At 35.7% G+C, this 15,230-nt stretch overlaps 1 protein-coding gene and 1 long non-coding RNA gene across 2 annotated transcripts; one reads left to right on the top strand and one right to left on the bottom strand.

The window, feature by feature from the left end:
• Positions 1-1,612: 1,612 nt before the first annotated feature.
• On the bottom strand, positions 1,613-3,861 carry LOC144422238 (uncharacterized). Its single transcript, XR_013475230.1, has 3 exons — positions 3,655-3,861; positions 3,048-3,119; positions 1,613-2,959 (listed from the first exon to the last, which is right to left on the bottom strand). It is a non-coding gene; the product is annotated as an uncharacterized LOC144422238 (long non-coding RNA).
• A 5,548-nt stretch (positions 3,862-9,409) lies between these two features.
• Positions 9,410-12,947, top strand: LOC120326981 (ubiquitin-ribosomal protein eL40 fusion protein). The gene is made up of 5 exons (XM_039393342.2): positions 9,410-9,451; positions 10,122-10,236; positions 10,667-10,753; positions 11,390-11,492; positions 12,798-12,947. Exons 2-5 carry the CDS (start codon positions 10,134-10,136, stop codon positions 12,889-12,891), a joined length of 387 nt encoding a protein of 128 aa, XP_039249276.1. The 5' UTR covers positions 9,410-9,451; positions 10,122-10,133; the 3' UTR covers positions 12,892-12,947.
• The last annotated feature ends 2,283 nt before the right edge of the window (positions 12,948-15,230 follow it).

The following is a 15,230-nucleotide window of genomic DNA, read 5'->3' as shown; positions in this document are numbered from 1 at the left end:
TCCACCCCTGCGAGAGAATAGGATTCACGTATTTTTAGCTATTTATCAGCTAAACTAGCTCAATGACATTAAACAACATGATAGGCAACTCTGACGTCACTCCATAAGACTACAGGCAAAACATTGTATTTCATGATACGCTCCAATGCACATATTTCTCGTCGCCTTTCGCGTCCGTTTTCCGCTCGCTTTTGCTACTCGGCGTCTTTTTTACGTGTAGTACCTGCCTTTTTGCGCCTGTAACGAAACAAAATAATCTCTATATCTAAGAAGTTTTGCTTACTTGGAAAGCTGGAATAACAGGCAAGCTGTAAAATGCAATTCTGGACATCATAGACGTTTTTTTTTTATCAGAGAAGATTACAAACGCGATAGCGGAAAGATTTGTGTGGAACATTTTGCAGATAATGACAAAGTTCAAAGTTAGTAATTTTAATGTTTGCGCTTAATCATTGAAATTTCATTTAAAGAGGGTGTCATACAAAACTGTGCTGCGATACAATTCCATAACACAAAGTTTGCACCTATCGAACTTGCTTTTGTAGGTGAATTTATTAGACATATTACATATTCAGTTAATCGTAGGTAACATTGCGGGTACATAATGCATCGTAGATAGGTTTGTTTAAATTTAGGAATTTAGCTCATAGCCCACTAATTAATATTATCTTCTATGCAGAAGGTTGCAGGGCTGAATTCAACTTGCAGCCTTACCGATCACCTGACGATGCTCATTTAGTTTGGCTCGAGCAAGTCTTCTTGAAATGCTTGTGTGGATGGAAACTACCTATATTTTTTGCCTTCCTCCGATTTTAGACAAATTTATTCTGAGGGATTTCGCATATAATTCTCACTGATTGTTGGCTGTTTATAATTCCTATTGATTGTGAATTCTGATTATAACAATAAGTTGAAAATTTTTTTACCTAATTTACTGGCACCTTTTTCTTGTCAATACTCCAAGCTGAGGTAATAAACATGACAATACATTTATGTCATCTGGAAGCAAAATATGCACACTAATTAATAGTTTGGCACATTGAGATAATACATCATGACAGAAAATACAAGTTAAAGATATGTATGACCATCACATGGTAATTAAAATTAAAAAAAATTAATAGTGGCTGTGGAGTATGGAAAGTTCAAGACAAAGAAAAGAACAAATGTTCATAGCTCATGAACTCTCAAGTTTGCCTCCATTGCTTTGTGAAGGCCAATATATTTCGAGTGGCTGAATTGGTTTACCTTTATGATAGCAACGATTTTGTATTTAATATAGCGAGATTATTTCAATTTAATTGAAGTGATATAATTTCCCAAAGCAATACTTGAATCGTCTAGAATAGATCAGTGGTGTCAAACTCATGGGTTTTCGAGAGCCGCATTGCATTTTGAAAATTGTAAAAAGAGCCGCAAACAGTTTTTGATAATGTATACTTAAAAGATATTTTTAAGATAGTTTTAGTTTGTGACATATATTGTGATGCAACAGTTGGATTAAGTTTTATTATTTTCTTCAATTTCAAATGCAATTACATATTAATATTTGCATTCCACTATTATTGCAACATTTGCAAGTTACAGTATTTATTATAAAAAATCGTAAAATTCTATGTACAACCATCAAAATCATTTTGAACAAGCTTTGAATAAGGAAAGAATAATACATACACTAAAAATAACTTAATCTAAATATATGAACCTAAAATTAACAAAAATACTACAGTATAAACTCAATGTTTTAATAATTACATTTGTCCTGGCGTTTGGCATTTTTTTTGTGTCACCAGCATACTAAGGCCAGTCTGAAATGATTTTATAGTACCAACTCTAACTAACGAGGCCACATGATCATGGGTTTATCTGGATCTTTACGAATGTTTAATTAATTCCAGTAATGCAAAAAAGTTACTTTTATCATTTCATGTATAGATCAGTAAAAAAACAAATGACAGATTTTTTCGACAAGACATTTCGCACTACATTGCGTGGCATAGGATTGCTTGAATTATTATTGATATTGATTTTTAGTAACTAAGTCGTTGTATAATTATATTAATATACAAACACATGGAAATTTTCTGTTCGAAGTTGGTCTTCGAATTTGTCATATTGACTGCTGAGCTTATTGTGTTTTTTGATTGTATTGATGGAAATATGACAAATTAAACAATGTGCTTCAGAATTTTGTGAAGAGCAGAAATGTTACAACTCCCATTTTCTTCGAAAATGCCACCTTCTTCATGTACTTTGCGTTTAATTTAATTACTCAAGTGTTTTATTCAAGTATTCTTTTGCTAGCTTGATGTGTATTCTTAATTGGGTCAAAATGTGGACAAAAAAAATTAATATTCCAAAACTACTTTCAGTAAATTGTTTTCTGTGTGAATAATCAATTTCACTTTAGAAGGTTTGAAAAATCTATTACATTTAGATAAAAAAAAAACTTCCAAAATACTATTACAATTATTGTTAAGCGTTCGAGTGCCGCACTGGAAGTTCTCTGGGGCCGCGAGTTTGAGATCCCTGGTCTAGATTGAAGTTGTTCAAAAAATATATGATAGTATTTTATCATGAATGATGATTATACCCCTTCCGGAATTTCTTCTATAGTACTACCAAAAGTTGATGAACCAAATATAACACAGGTGCAGTGAGGTACCCGTAATCCTCATTTCCAAAGCTGTTTTAAGTATGTCTGGCGTGTTTTGTGCCTTTTTACAAATAAGACCGCTTATGCAATCTTACGCTTTGGAATTTTTAGTTATTTTCCTCAAGCCCTGCAGGATGTGGGGGCCATACACAACTCTACCGGAGGGTCAAACGTCTTTGCATGCCTCCATAGGTTGTTTTTCTATTGCAATTTTCTATTTTCAATTGCAATATATTTCTTGGAATCACACTGTCACTGATATGTCGCCAAACTTCTGATATCTTCCCGTCTGCTATAGTTGTCCTGTGAATAAATAATAGGAAATTGAGATTAGACGAATAGTTGAAACTTTTGCTTTCTGTCGGCTTAATTTCTTGATTGATATACTTACTATTTCTGCTATTGCCTCTTGTGCTGCAAGAGTCTCACAATGCTTAGACAGGTTTGTCCACAACTTTCACATCTGAAGAGAGAGAGGAGATTTATTAATTTTCGTTAAGAATAAATAAAGCAGTCTATATGATTCAGAATGGAAAAGCTAATAAATCCAATATCTCATGTTTTATTTAAAAAATATTTTACTGAATTTGGTATATAAACCAACTAATAAAAGGGTTTAGTCAGAAAATTACAAGCATTCGTGGCTCCAAATACTTGAGAAATCAGACTATACAATATAGACCGGTATGAGTGAAATGTTAGGTGAACTTGTTGACACTTTGATTCAATACGCAAATAAACGTGAATGCGTAATAGTATGTTACAATGAGCAGCAATCAACAATGAGTATATATCCTCACTGATTAAAAAAATCTAACTGGAGGTGCATGAACTATTTGAAACCATAAGGGGTAAGTAAATATGTAATTTCGGCAAATGGGCAACTACGTACCGTACTGAAATCATAACTTCGTAGTATTTGACAAAGGCTGGCTTTCCCACATGTACTTAACAGTGCGATGCCCGGGTGTGATATACAACAATAGTATTCACCTTACCTTTTGCCGATTTCTTTTTACCCCAACTTTCAAAAATATCATTAAAATCGACAACAACTGTCAAAGCAGGCACGAACACCATTCGTGCTACGCCTTGAAAGCAGCACACATCCGCTCGTTTTCGTCTCGTCAAGTATGTGCATTGGAGCGTGCTATCGAATACGATCTTCGGACAAAAATGCCGGAGTTGCGCATCATGTTGTTTAATGTCATTGACTAGCTCAACTAATATGGCTATTTTCGCTGTCAAATTTTTATATTGACATTTTTAATATTACATAGTTTTTATGAAGAAATATATCAACACAGCACATAACAAAAAGCAACTAGGCGCCCAGTTTTAAATCATACAGTGGAATTGGGGTCCTTCCTTATTAACGGCACATGGACTTTTGGCACGGGTATAAATTCTGACTGTTTGTCGTCAAGTACGAGTGTCATTTAGTCCGTCGACATCGATAAACTAAATTCCGACACAACTATCCCACTACACAGGTATTAATTTTAATTCTGCTTAACTACACGATTTCTTTATAGATATATTGACTTGACCGCCTAGCCCTAGACTGTCTCAAAATATAGGATAGCAATTGTAAAATATTATAAAATAGTGAAGTAAAAAAACATCCTCAACGGTTATCGGTGGGCCTTCTTTTTGTCGTTGCTGATTGATATTCTTTCATGTTGGCTTTGACTTATTGCGTCGACGATTACGATTAGCCACTAAATTAAATATTTGTAAAATGCTTTTAATTTGAACGTAGGACGGCGGCGCTAGAATGTGTGGGTGATATTCGATATTCTTTTAAACACGAATAACGATATTCGAAGCTCGCGATATTAACATTAAATTCAAATTGGACATCCCGGTTTATGAGTTTTCTAATTGAACACCGAGATTACTAGCGTTACTGTACAATGTATCTTAATCAGTTACAGCATATGGATACCAAACATTAATTTCATATTATGTGATATATATATCTTTTTTTTCGATCTGAAATAATGTGTATTATGAACAACGCTTAAAGACCATTGTTTTAACCCGTCTGCCCTACACAGCATACCTAATTAAGTAATAATTACATAGTATCGGTATCGGAATATCGGTAATATCGGCATTTTTGTAGTATCGGCGTATCGGTATCGGTATCGGCGTTTTTAGCTGGTATCGGATCGGTATCGGTATCGGCGACAAAAGTGGTATCGATACATCTCTAATTTGGACAGGTCCAGCGATAGGTTTTACATTTTGACTGTTTCTCTGATGTGGGCTCCACAAATTAGCCGTCTCCAACTGTTGGGTCGGAAACTATAGTGTTATTATCATTATGATATAAATATGGATGGTTACCTTACCTTTGCCATTTATTTAAAATTGTTTGGTACAGTACCTCTGCTTCACGTATGTACTTGGATATCGGAATTAGATTTAATCCGCAACACGGCAAAGGGAATTTGAGAATGATAAAATTTGTCTAGTGAAGTAGAATTAAAAAATATTTGGGATTGGACTGCCCGTTTTCCGTTTAGTGGTAGGCTATATCAGTTGAAACTCGGACACTATGCTCTACAAGCAAGCTCGCAAAGATACATAACACAACATGGTTAGAAGATGCTACAACAGAAACCGGCGCGGCGGTGTGGCTCAACGGGCTAAGCGTTAGGAATACGCTCGCCACCGCACCTCTAATTACTCTGCGTGGGTTCGCAGGTTCGAATCCCATGGTGGTTATGTGCGAGAGGATTGCTGGACTCCTCGCCGTCGTCGGTTACGGCTTCCTCCACCACCAAGTCCATGCTTTCGAAAACAAACAATACAGTAAAACTAATCCCATACCCGACTTGGAATGGTAACCGGACGAGAGGCCGTGGTTCGCCATATGGATAAGCCGTCTTATCGGCTTTCCTCTCCCCCGGGATAAATATGTAAATCCTATCCTATCTTTACTGTAGTTTTCCGTTGCAAAAGTAGTTATCTTATTTTTGAAAAAGTTTTCTCCGGCCGGCGCTTACATTTTCCTAACCATCATTTTTGCATCAAAATATTCAATTGCCTGCCATTTAAAAGGACTGGTATCTAATTTATCGCGTTTTTTGGGACTGATTGTTGATTACCGTTACTAAACTAAAACTTCCCGGAAAACAAAATGACCATTGAGATATTTCATTCTTACCTAAATTTTGGAAACTCAAATTTTGATTGTCGCTGCTCGATAACCAGTTTTGGTTGACCACGGCTCACTTTCTCAGTAAATCTGTGTAACCATTGTTTTCTCTTATTTGTGGAAAATTGATTTTTTTTACTGATTGGAAATAATAAACTTGACACAAATCAAACTAATATATATCAGCTAAATTCCTATTTTTGGTAAACGAACACATGTTTCTGGTAACCCAACACGTGCTTTGCGCGTTATAAACTTTATTCTTAAGTTTTGCTCGTTTTACGGACATTTCTGTTATATGTTTTGTTCGTTTCGTCGAGTTTTGTGTTTTCAGAATGCTGAAATAAATTGTATTGTAAAAATAGCCCAATGTTGACTCCTCTGTGCCTGAAAATATTCTTCTTGAGATTTATATTGTTGCGTTCCCGTTGACGACTTGCTGAAAACTCATTGTTAGAGATGTAAATGGGAACTTGGGTAATGGGAAATATTCATTCCACCCATTGGGGTGTATGGTGATTACGCGTTTGAGTATGAAAACGAGCCATGTCATCACATTGCGGGTATTATGAGCGTTAAGCATATATAAACAAGCATATTAAAGCCAACTGACCAACAAAACTCTTTGTTAGCTTCGCGAACCCACTGACATTAAGCATGTTAAAGTTTTTATATTCAAGTTAAAAAGAGTTCAAATGGGAAGTCAGCGATGTTCAATGACTATAATATAATGCTGTATTTCTATGTATAAATGAGTATCGGGTCTTCCTACAGCTAAAAAAAAAAGATTTTTCTGTTTTTGTTATAAGATATTTAAGATCTGTACTTTGTTAAATTCTTATTTTATGATCAATCCGAGCTGATTTGATTTTTAATTTTGATCTCTAAGTATCAAGTCTATTATTGTTTATTATTTACTCTCCAATACCGTGGTACTCCAATACTGTGGTAACTAACTTCGATGACCGCATGGTCGTGTCGTTGCCACCCAATCTGTACTGAGAACGACTTTGCTTTTTAGTAATTATTTTTGTTGTGTTTATGTTTTCTGGTGAACGAAACAAATAAATTCTCTCTCTCTCTCATCTCTAGTACTACCACAGAGAATGATGTTGACCCTCTATAGCAGTGGTTCTTAAACTTTTTCGAGCGCGACCCAAATCTGAGTTTTATGAATACTCGCGACCCAATCCTAAATAACGCAAAATGTGTTTTTAATGTTAGTACAGTTTGACTCAAATACAGACAACTATTTATTAGAAACAGTCCATTGACTCAGTGAGATTGATGAAACTGAAATTTCCTTTTCATTATATCTTCAATACACAGCTCTATTTTACTTAACGCAATACGCAAGTTGTCACGGGTATCGAGGCGATTGCGAGCTTAGTTTTGATAACCGTCAGTGCCAAATATCCTCGCTCGCACAAGTGCCTTGTCGCGAATTGTAGCAGAAAAGGCGTCCGCTGTCCGTCGCAAACACGACATCCTAGCTGGCCTTCGGTATCTCTCGCAATATACAACTTTTAACTCATCAAATGTGCACACACTGCTTCGTTCGCAGTAAATGGTGCCTCGAGATGAAGTCACATTTTCGCTAGATATTGAATAATCCAATGTCGAGAAGCGAGCTTTTTCATTGCGTCGTCTATTACAATTTACATTACCAAAAAGACACCCATTTTTGGTTATTTTAATCCACTAAGACGACATTCCACGCGGTCAACACAACGACAAGCGACGTGCATGGTTACCGATACCATAAAAATAATACACGTGACTGGCATATCAGAATTGTGATGTAACAATGAGCTCAAGACAGTTCTTCCCGTGAATGAAATTTTATATTTCATTATTTTTAAATACCCGAGTTTAGAAGCTAAATTGAAACATTGGGAAAGCTGAAAATTCGTCCTTCTCCTCTTAGATTGACGACCTTGTCGCGACCCATTTTTAAACCTTCCGCGACCCATGTTTGGGTCGCGACCCATACTTTAAGAACCACTGCTCTATAGCATAGGTTCTCAAAGTGCTCCGTACGGAGCCCCAGGGCTCCGCGAGAGAAACCCAGGGGCTCCGCAAGCTATTCGATTACTTTTCAAAATACTGACTTGGCTAATTGTGTAACTGTTCAAAGAAGCAATAACAGCTTCGATAAAATCTGACAACAATATAGCCTCGAAATATGACAAAGAGGCGGAATTAAAAAATGACATTATTTGTAAGCAGGAGCACAGCCAGGATTCTTAAGAGTCGTTCAAAATTGGAATCGGAAATTTCCGCGCAACATTCGCGATTAAAAAAAAACGGATAACGAGATTTCTGTTGCGTAAAATATTCAATCCATGACCGACGCGAGCATTTACCGTGTCTCGTCGTTATAATGTAATTGTGCTCATCGTTACTCACGTTTGATTCGAGATTACAATTACGATTACTAAAATGAAAGAATACTATTCTAAAATAACATAGAATACGTGATGAACTGCCAACTATAAATAAATTTGGAGTCGTATTTTTGCGATCTTGGGCTTTGTCAAACTTGATTCGTTCTTTCGCACTTGAGATCATATTTAAGCAAGATATCACCGTTTAAAGAATCACATAAAGTCTGGGCAAAATACGAACAATCAAAATTTATTTTATTGCATTCGGCTTCGTCGGTAGTTTCAGAATATAAAAAAGGTATATCGCGGATCGCGCGTACAATCGATTGTGTGCGGCTCCGTCCGTAGTTTCAAAATGGGAAAAAAGGTACATCGCGCGCACAATTGACAGTGTTTCGATTTCGCAGTTACTACGATGAAAACCTAACATAACACCAAATTTTGTGATTGACAATGTCTATAAAACCGTTTTCAATCTGAGGTGAAACCAAACGTGTGATCTCCCATATTAAGTTTTAATATTTTAGAATGCCTATTTTCAATCAAGAATTTCGAGTTGCCGATTTACCTCTTTACTAATTATTATTTTCAGCATTTCGTCGCCGACGATTATAAAATGTTTACATATTTTTCACATTGAACTCATAATTCCCCACGAGAACAAAAAAGCAATTAACTTCGTCATTGTGTAACAATACATGTATATGCCGAGGGAAATTTTTTATTTATGGAGAATAAACACCGACGTAAAGATGTTTAAAGATTCAAAAATACGCCATGCTGAGGAAAAAATCGGCGATCGTAACAAAATGCAATCGCGCACATTATTAGCGGCCTTTTAAGTCTTTCAAAAATGTCAAAAGGGAAAAGATTTGACCCATAATTCATTAGTATTTTTGCCAAGTGTCAAATTTACAGCTCTAGTATATATAACTTATGTTTGAAATTTAGATTTATTTATGACTTGTATGACTTATGAAGTACATTTAACTTGCTCAGGAATATTATTCTGAAAGTAAAAATTTTAACATTTATTTTGGGGCTCCGTGAATAATAGTCAACATTTTCAAAGGCTCCGCAACACCAAAAGTTTGAGAACCCCTGCTCTATAGTACTACCGTACTCGATTGCTTGCGCGAAATCTTTCGAAAGACACGGAATTGACCTTTGACACCGATTCACAAGTCCGTGAACCGTGTGGCCTTCTCGACAGTCCTTTTCAGCGATTCATTGGGAGCGGAGGTGCGTTCTTGTTTGCCAAATTTCGTTTTATTTGTGATTGGAGGCTTGTATCTCGCTCTGTGTGTATTATGTAGTGCCATTTCATAACTGTGGATATTATAATCATTTTGTTTTTCCTCCCGTGCTTCCGTTTATGTTTCCATTCGGCCATTGAAGTTATCCAGTCTGCCAGTGTGATACTGGTGGCATTGGAACTGACTAAAGAATTCTATGCGCTGTCTGATCTAGTAGCAAAACGGGAGCCAGGTTTCTTGAATGAATATGAAGTCTATTACAACTCGGGCTGCTGTTTGAGTCTCATAACTTCTGAACTGCCGTATCCTAATTCGTAATTACACAATTAGCGAAGCATGCCGTAGAATATTAGTTAAAGCTGACCTAGGTCTGTAGGTTTCACTATGCTGCTATGTCTGTTTTCAGTATTCATTTGATTGAAATGCTTTTATAATTACTGATGAGTGACTTGCACTAAAATGTATAAGTTAGCCGAAACTCCAAGAGATTCAAAACTTATTCTATATGAATTATATTTTTGCCTCGTGCAACCTCCATGGTTTTCTCCAAAGAATTTTTTGCATCATTTTCCTCATGTCATTCTATTGCACATTAAGTAGTATTTGTTTATATTACTGGCATACTATGTTGTTACTTTATTTTGTCTTCTATACAGTGATCTGTCAAGATGCAGATTTTTGTCAAGACATTAACTGGCAAGACCATAACCCTTGAGGTTGAAGCATCAGATACTATTGAAAATGTGAAATCTAAGATTCAGGACAAAGAGGGTAGGTGATTTTTTGAAACCGGTCCTAAAAATTGGAAATCTGTTTGCTGCATTCCTGAGCAATAGGGAATCCTTGTTTTGAAAAATTCGTAATATACTGTACCATTAAAAAATACTTTGGTTTTATTTTGAATGTAGTTTCAAAGGGTTGATGCTTACAAACCGGTTTACTTGTTCATATCCATCCACAATCAATTTGATTTAAAATATCCCAAGCACCTGATGGCTATTTTTAGTCTTGGTCCATCTCATCCTTTTGTGCATAAATTTTGGAAACATAACTGAAAACTGACGAAAAGCTACAAAATGAGCCCTTTCTGGATTTCTGTTACATAATACTAGTATGATTTATCATAACAGAAAGTGTTGCAATTTCCCTTTTTTCAACATGGTGATCAATTTGTGCAATTGAATATATGATGAATTTACAGGTATTCCACCTGATCAGCAACGTCTTATTTTTGCTGGAAAACAATTAGAAGATGGAAGAACTTTGAGCGATTATAATATTCAGAAAGGTTGCTATTTTGTTTATTATTATCTTCATAGTGACTGATTCAATTTTTTCTGCTGCAGATCGAAGTATCACAGAAAATAGAAGTTTTTTAGTTATGACGTCCAACCAAACATGAAGTTATAGGAATTAAATTCATAATAAAATTCCATTGTTTTTACAAATTATATACGTTCCCCTGATATTGATTCTCTGCCAATAGTTCAACAGTTTTTTTTTTTTGAGTATAATATGCACCACATCAAATTCATATTTTATATCTACTGTTATCTATCTTTACTTACTGAAATACTATGAAAATTTCAATCTGACAAAATATGATTGTGTAATTGACATCAGATCTTCAATTTAGCCTTATTTAACTTACCTTATGCTATCTGCAGAAATATAAATAAGATAGTTCATCCTTTCAGTTCCATTTAAATTACTCCTTATAAATGTAGTTTACATTAAATCCAAACGGATGAAGTATGCATTAAGTTGTCTGAATTTATCCATGACCAATTTCAGGATAAAATCCATATTTTAAAATACCATTCCAGAATGTATTTAGAATATTATTTATATGGCTGTATCTCTGACAGTCAGTTATGCCGATTTATTTGAACGGTCATTAAACACAAGTTGTGTTATTTAACAGAATCAACCCTTCATCTTGTTTTGAGACTTCGTGGTGGTGTTATTGAACCCAGTTTACGTATTTTGGCCCAAAAGTACAATTGCGATAAAATGATCTGCAGAAAGTAAGTAGACTTTGAACTATGATTAAACAATTGAAGCTTTAGGGTCAGGGTTTGGTATATGCCCATTCATATTGGTGCCAGAACCTGAATCGCATCCCTAAACTTGCAGTAGTCAAAATTATAAGTTCATTAAAGTCAAATTCAGACACTCAAAATGATGATAATCGAAGCATTCGGTTCATAAAGCATTCTCAACACATCAGACAATCGATGAATGTTTTATTATCAAAATTAAGCTTTTCCTGAACTGGAAAGAAAATTTCCTTCTACCTAATGTCAAATTCGAAATCGAGTCATTCTGGAGTTGGAGCTGATTTAAACAGTCATCCTTCATGAACGTTGAACAATCAGCTAATGCTGTGTATAGTAGGTGAAAGTTTCATAAAGTGCAAAAGACTTTAAATAGACCTTGGATAGAAGGATATGGAGCAGGGATGGAACCTTTTTCAATGAATGGGTCAAAAATTATATTTTTATCGCGGAACAGAAGAGAGTGGGTCACAGATATTTAATCAATGTTTGTATCTATAAAAACTTCTGAAACAAATCATGATACAGCGGTTGTTAATGTTGATGTTGGTGTAATTTAGCGGTTAATGTTGGTGTAGTTTAGGGCTTTACTTATACAGCACTTGTATCATGGACTTTTTATGGCACTCGAATTTATGAAATTAGAGTACGCATATGAATTACGTTTAGGATGATGCGGCAAATTATTTCAAGGTTCCAAAGAGTTTGGAGGGAATTCCACTCTTATAGTGTTATATTTTTCTATCAGCTTTAACCATATTAAAAGCAATTTTACACTGCCCCATTGTTAATCTAGATTTTTATTTCAAGTCTGAAAGATTTTGTATTCTCAACTGCATTGTAGGCGAGAAACTAATAAAATGCAAAGTAGCATCTAGTTCTCGTATATCCCCTAAAACTGTCGGCAGATGCACTTCTGAAAGGGACAAGACGTTGTGAGAAATGAACATCAATTGCATTGTTATGTCATAAACGATGTCAGAGCCAATAGCTGAATAACGGCACGCAACGGTGCAGACATGCGACAAGATTATGGGTTTTGAAAATTAACATACCGAAAAATTAACAATTTGAATATAAGCGATCGCAGTCGTGATTTCCCAACTGACGGTACATAAAAATAGTTTAGTTATTGTTAGATTAACTTGAGGCCGGTTTTATCACTAATATGTTAGCATTTTATTTGTGCGTTAGCGGGTCACGAATAAAACGCAGTGGGTCACTTTGTTCACACAAATGTATCACTTCATAAACAATTTTATGAATTATTCTCAGGTGCTATGCCAGGCTTCATCCCAGGGCTACAAATTGTCGCAAGAAGAAATGTGGACATACAAATCAGCTCAGACCAAAAAAGAAGCTGAAGTAATCTGTTCCTGTCTATTTCTTGTCAGATGTTCGATAATAAAGAGTTGCTCTGATGCACTTATCTTGTAAGGAGAGAGATCTTAATATTGGGCAGTTAACTTTGTCGTTTAGACTGGACGGACGCGTTTAGGAAATAATGTATCTGATTAATAATAGAATACCAGCAGTACCTACAGCTCACATGGGGATTATCTTGCAATCTGCTGAGCCCCTCTAATCATTGCTAGGAATGCGACAATGTGGTGTTATTCATAGGTATAAAATAAGTCAAGGACTGGTCCAATCTTTATAGCTCGTGGTGTCGCACTCTAAGCAGGTTCAACTGTGTTGCAAAGATTCTCAGCCCAAACCGGAGGGAACGCGTTTCTATATTTCTGCTGTAGTTTCAGTCAGGATTCGTCAACAATGTCAAGCGATTAGTAAGTACCAATGTGGCATCTAGCGTGGGTTTGGAGATGGATGGTTACACTAGTTTTTAACCGTTGAAGCTATTGGTTTGGAGCGTTGAATAGTGCAGAATTAATAAAACGCACAAGAATATGCGGATAAGTACATGAATATGTACCGATAACAAGTTTTTCGCCCATACTAATGAAAAGCCTCCGATGTTTCAACAATATGTAAGTGATATCGATCTATACTTATAATCTTTAGTGTACGGCAGGAGTAGGCGTGGCCAACCTGTTTTCGACCGCAATATTCGTATACTGACTCATACTTTAAAACATTTTGGATGAGATCAAAGAGTTGGATATTTCGGAAATATAGGTCTATTTTAGTCGATGCCGATACAATTACCGATACTGTATAGACGAAAATGACGGATATTGCTGATATATATCGGTACATCTCTAAAGCACATATACTAGAGGGCATAGGCTAGATATGTTATATTTGCTCGTCGGGAGAGTGCACGTATTTTAAACCATAAATTACTATAGTCAGGGTGGTCGTTAGCTACAACGGAAACAAAACATATACTTTCAAATAAAGCATCGCTCACATAATTTACTGCATGCTGACCTATTGCTAGATGTGGACATAATGCATAGGGGAGGCGCTGATGGAGCGGTAAATATAGTATTTTAAAATGACTTGATTTCGAATTCTTGGATTTGACTTGAATCCGATTCAGGATCAGAATCTTGTCCTATCCCTAATTATTAATTACAAAGCGTAACACACTTTTTGTTCTGGCTTCCAATTATCATTTTCTGATTCGGTTAAACCCCAAAACTGAAGAAAAATGATATATATATATATTAATTTTTTTTTATTTTGGCTTTGTGAAAATGGGGGTGGGGGATTTCCATCAAATTTGTATTTTTTTATAAAAAAAAAGGTGTAAAACTTCTATTATAACATAGTCGGTTTTTAATGTTTAATTTAGTATTTTGCATATTCCGGATATGTTTTCCTTCCATTCTACGTAAGAAATCTTGATGAAATTAATACAAACTCATTATAAATAACTTTTTAGCGACTAAGAAGACTTAAAATTGATTAAAAAAAGATTTTTTCCCCTGAATTTCTAACTATAATCCAAGTTGATTTCACGGATTGCCCCCCATATGTAGTCACCATCGTTTGTAGGCTACTGTTATCGGAACCGGACTTTACAATCCAATTTTGCCGCGATAGTGTGGCGGTGTGGCCCACCGTGCTAAGCGTGAGGGAACACTCGTCATCGCACTTCTGATTTACCTGTGTGGGTTCGAATCCCATGCGGGGGAAATTACTAGCTAACTAATCGTATACCCGACATGGACTGGTAACCGGAAGATTGGCCGTGGTTCGCCATATGATTAAGACGTATCATGGACTTTCTTCTTCATCAGGATAAATATGTGAAGACAATCATAAAAAAGCCAACGTCAGTTTGGGCGTAACCACCGTCAGAATCAGAAATCGGTGTGCGTAAGTGATTGGTAATTTTATTACATTCTAGAGCGCGAGCACAATTTTAGCTTTCGAATTCGGACGAAACTTGGCATGTAGGTCTGGGGTGGTGTCTACAATACCCGTTCCGATCGGGCCTGAGAAATGTGGTTTTACCTGCTATTTTTATAAACTCTATGTAGTATGTAGGCTACATCAGATTTACATGGTACATGTAAATTAGGAAAATAGTTCAGGAATTACCTGGATTACCTGAATTATTAGAAACAATTGATGAGCGAGACATTGATAATTTGCTGAATGAGCAGAGTTATCTTATTTATGAGAGTCCAGTATGATACTGAATTGTCATAGTTAGACAATACTTCTAAATTTTAAAGCTAACAAAGTCAATGAATTTTGTCGTTGTGCATATCTCTTTGTACATGTAGTCCTACTTAA

Source organism: Styela clava, chromosome 4, assembly GCF_964204865.1.
Source record: "Styela clava chromosome 4, kaStyClav1.hap1.2, whole genome shotgun sequence".
NCBI classification, from domain to species: Eukaryota; Metazoa; Chordata; class Ascidiacea; order Stolidobranchia; family Styelidae; genus Styela; species Styela clava.
Note: the sequence above shows the minus strand (reverse complement) of the source record. Positions and strands in the feature narration are given on the sequence as shown.

Coding starts and splice junctions, on each gene's coding strand:
- LOC120326981 (XM_039393342.2), top strand. CDS start 10,134: ATGCAGATTTTTGTCAAGACATTAACTGGCAAGACCATAACCCTTGAG. Junction 10,237..10,666: donor TAAGATTCAGGACAAAGAGG/GTAGGTGATTTT, acceptor ATGAATTTACAG/GTATTCCACCTGATCAGCAA. Junction 10,754..11,389: donor CGATTATAATATTCAGAAAG/GTTGCTATTTTG, acceptor GTTATTTAACAG/AATCAACCCTTCATCTTGTT.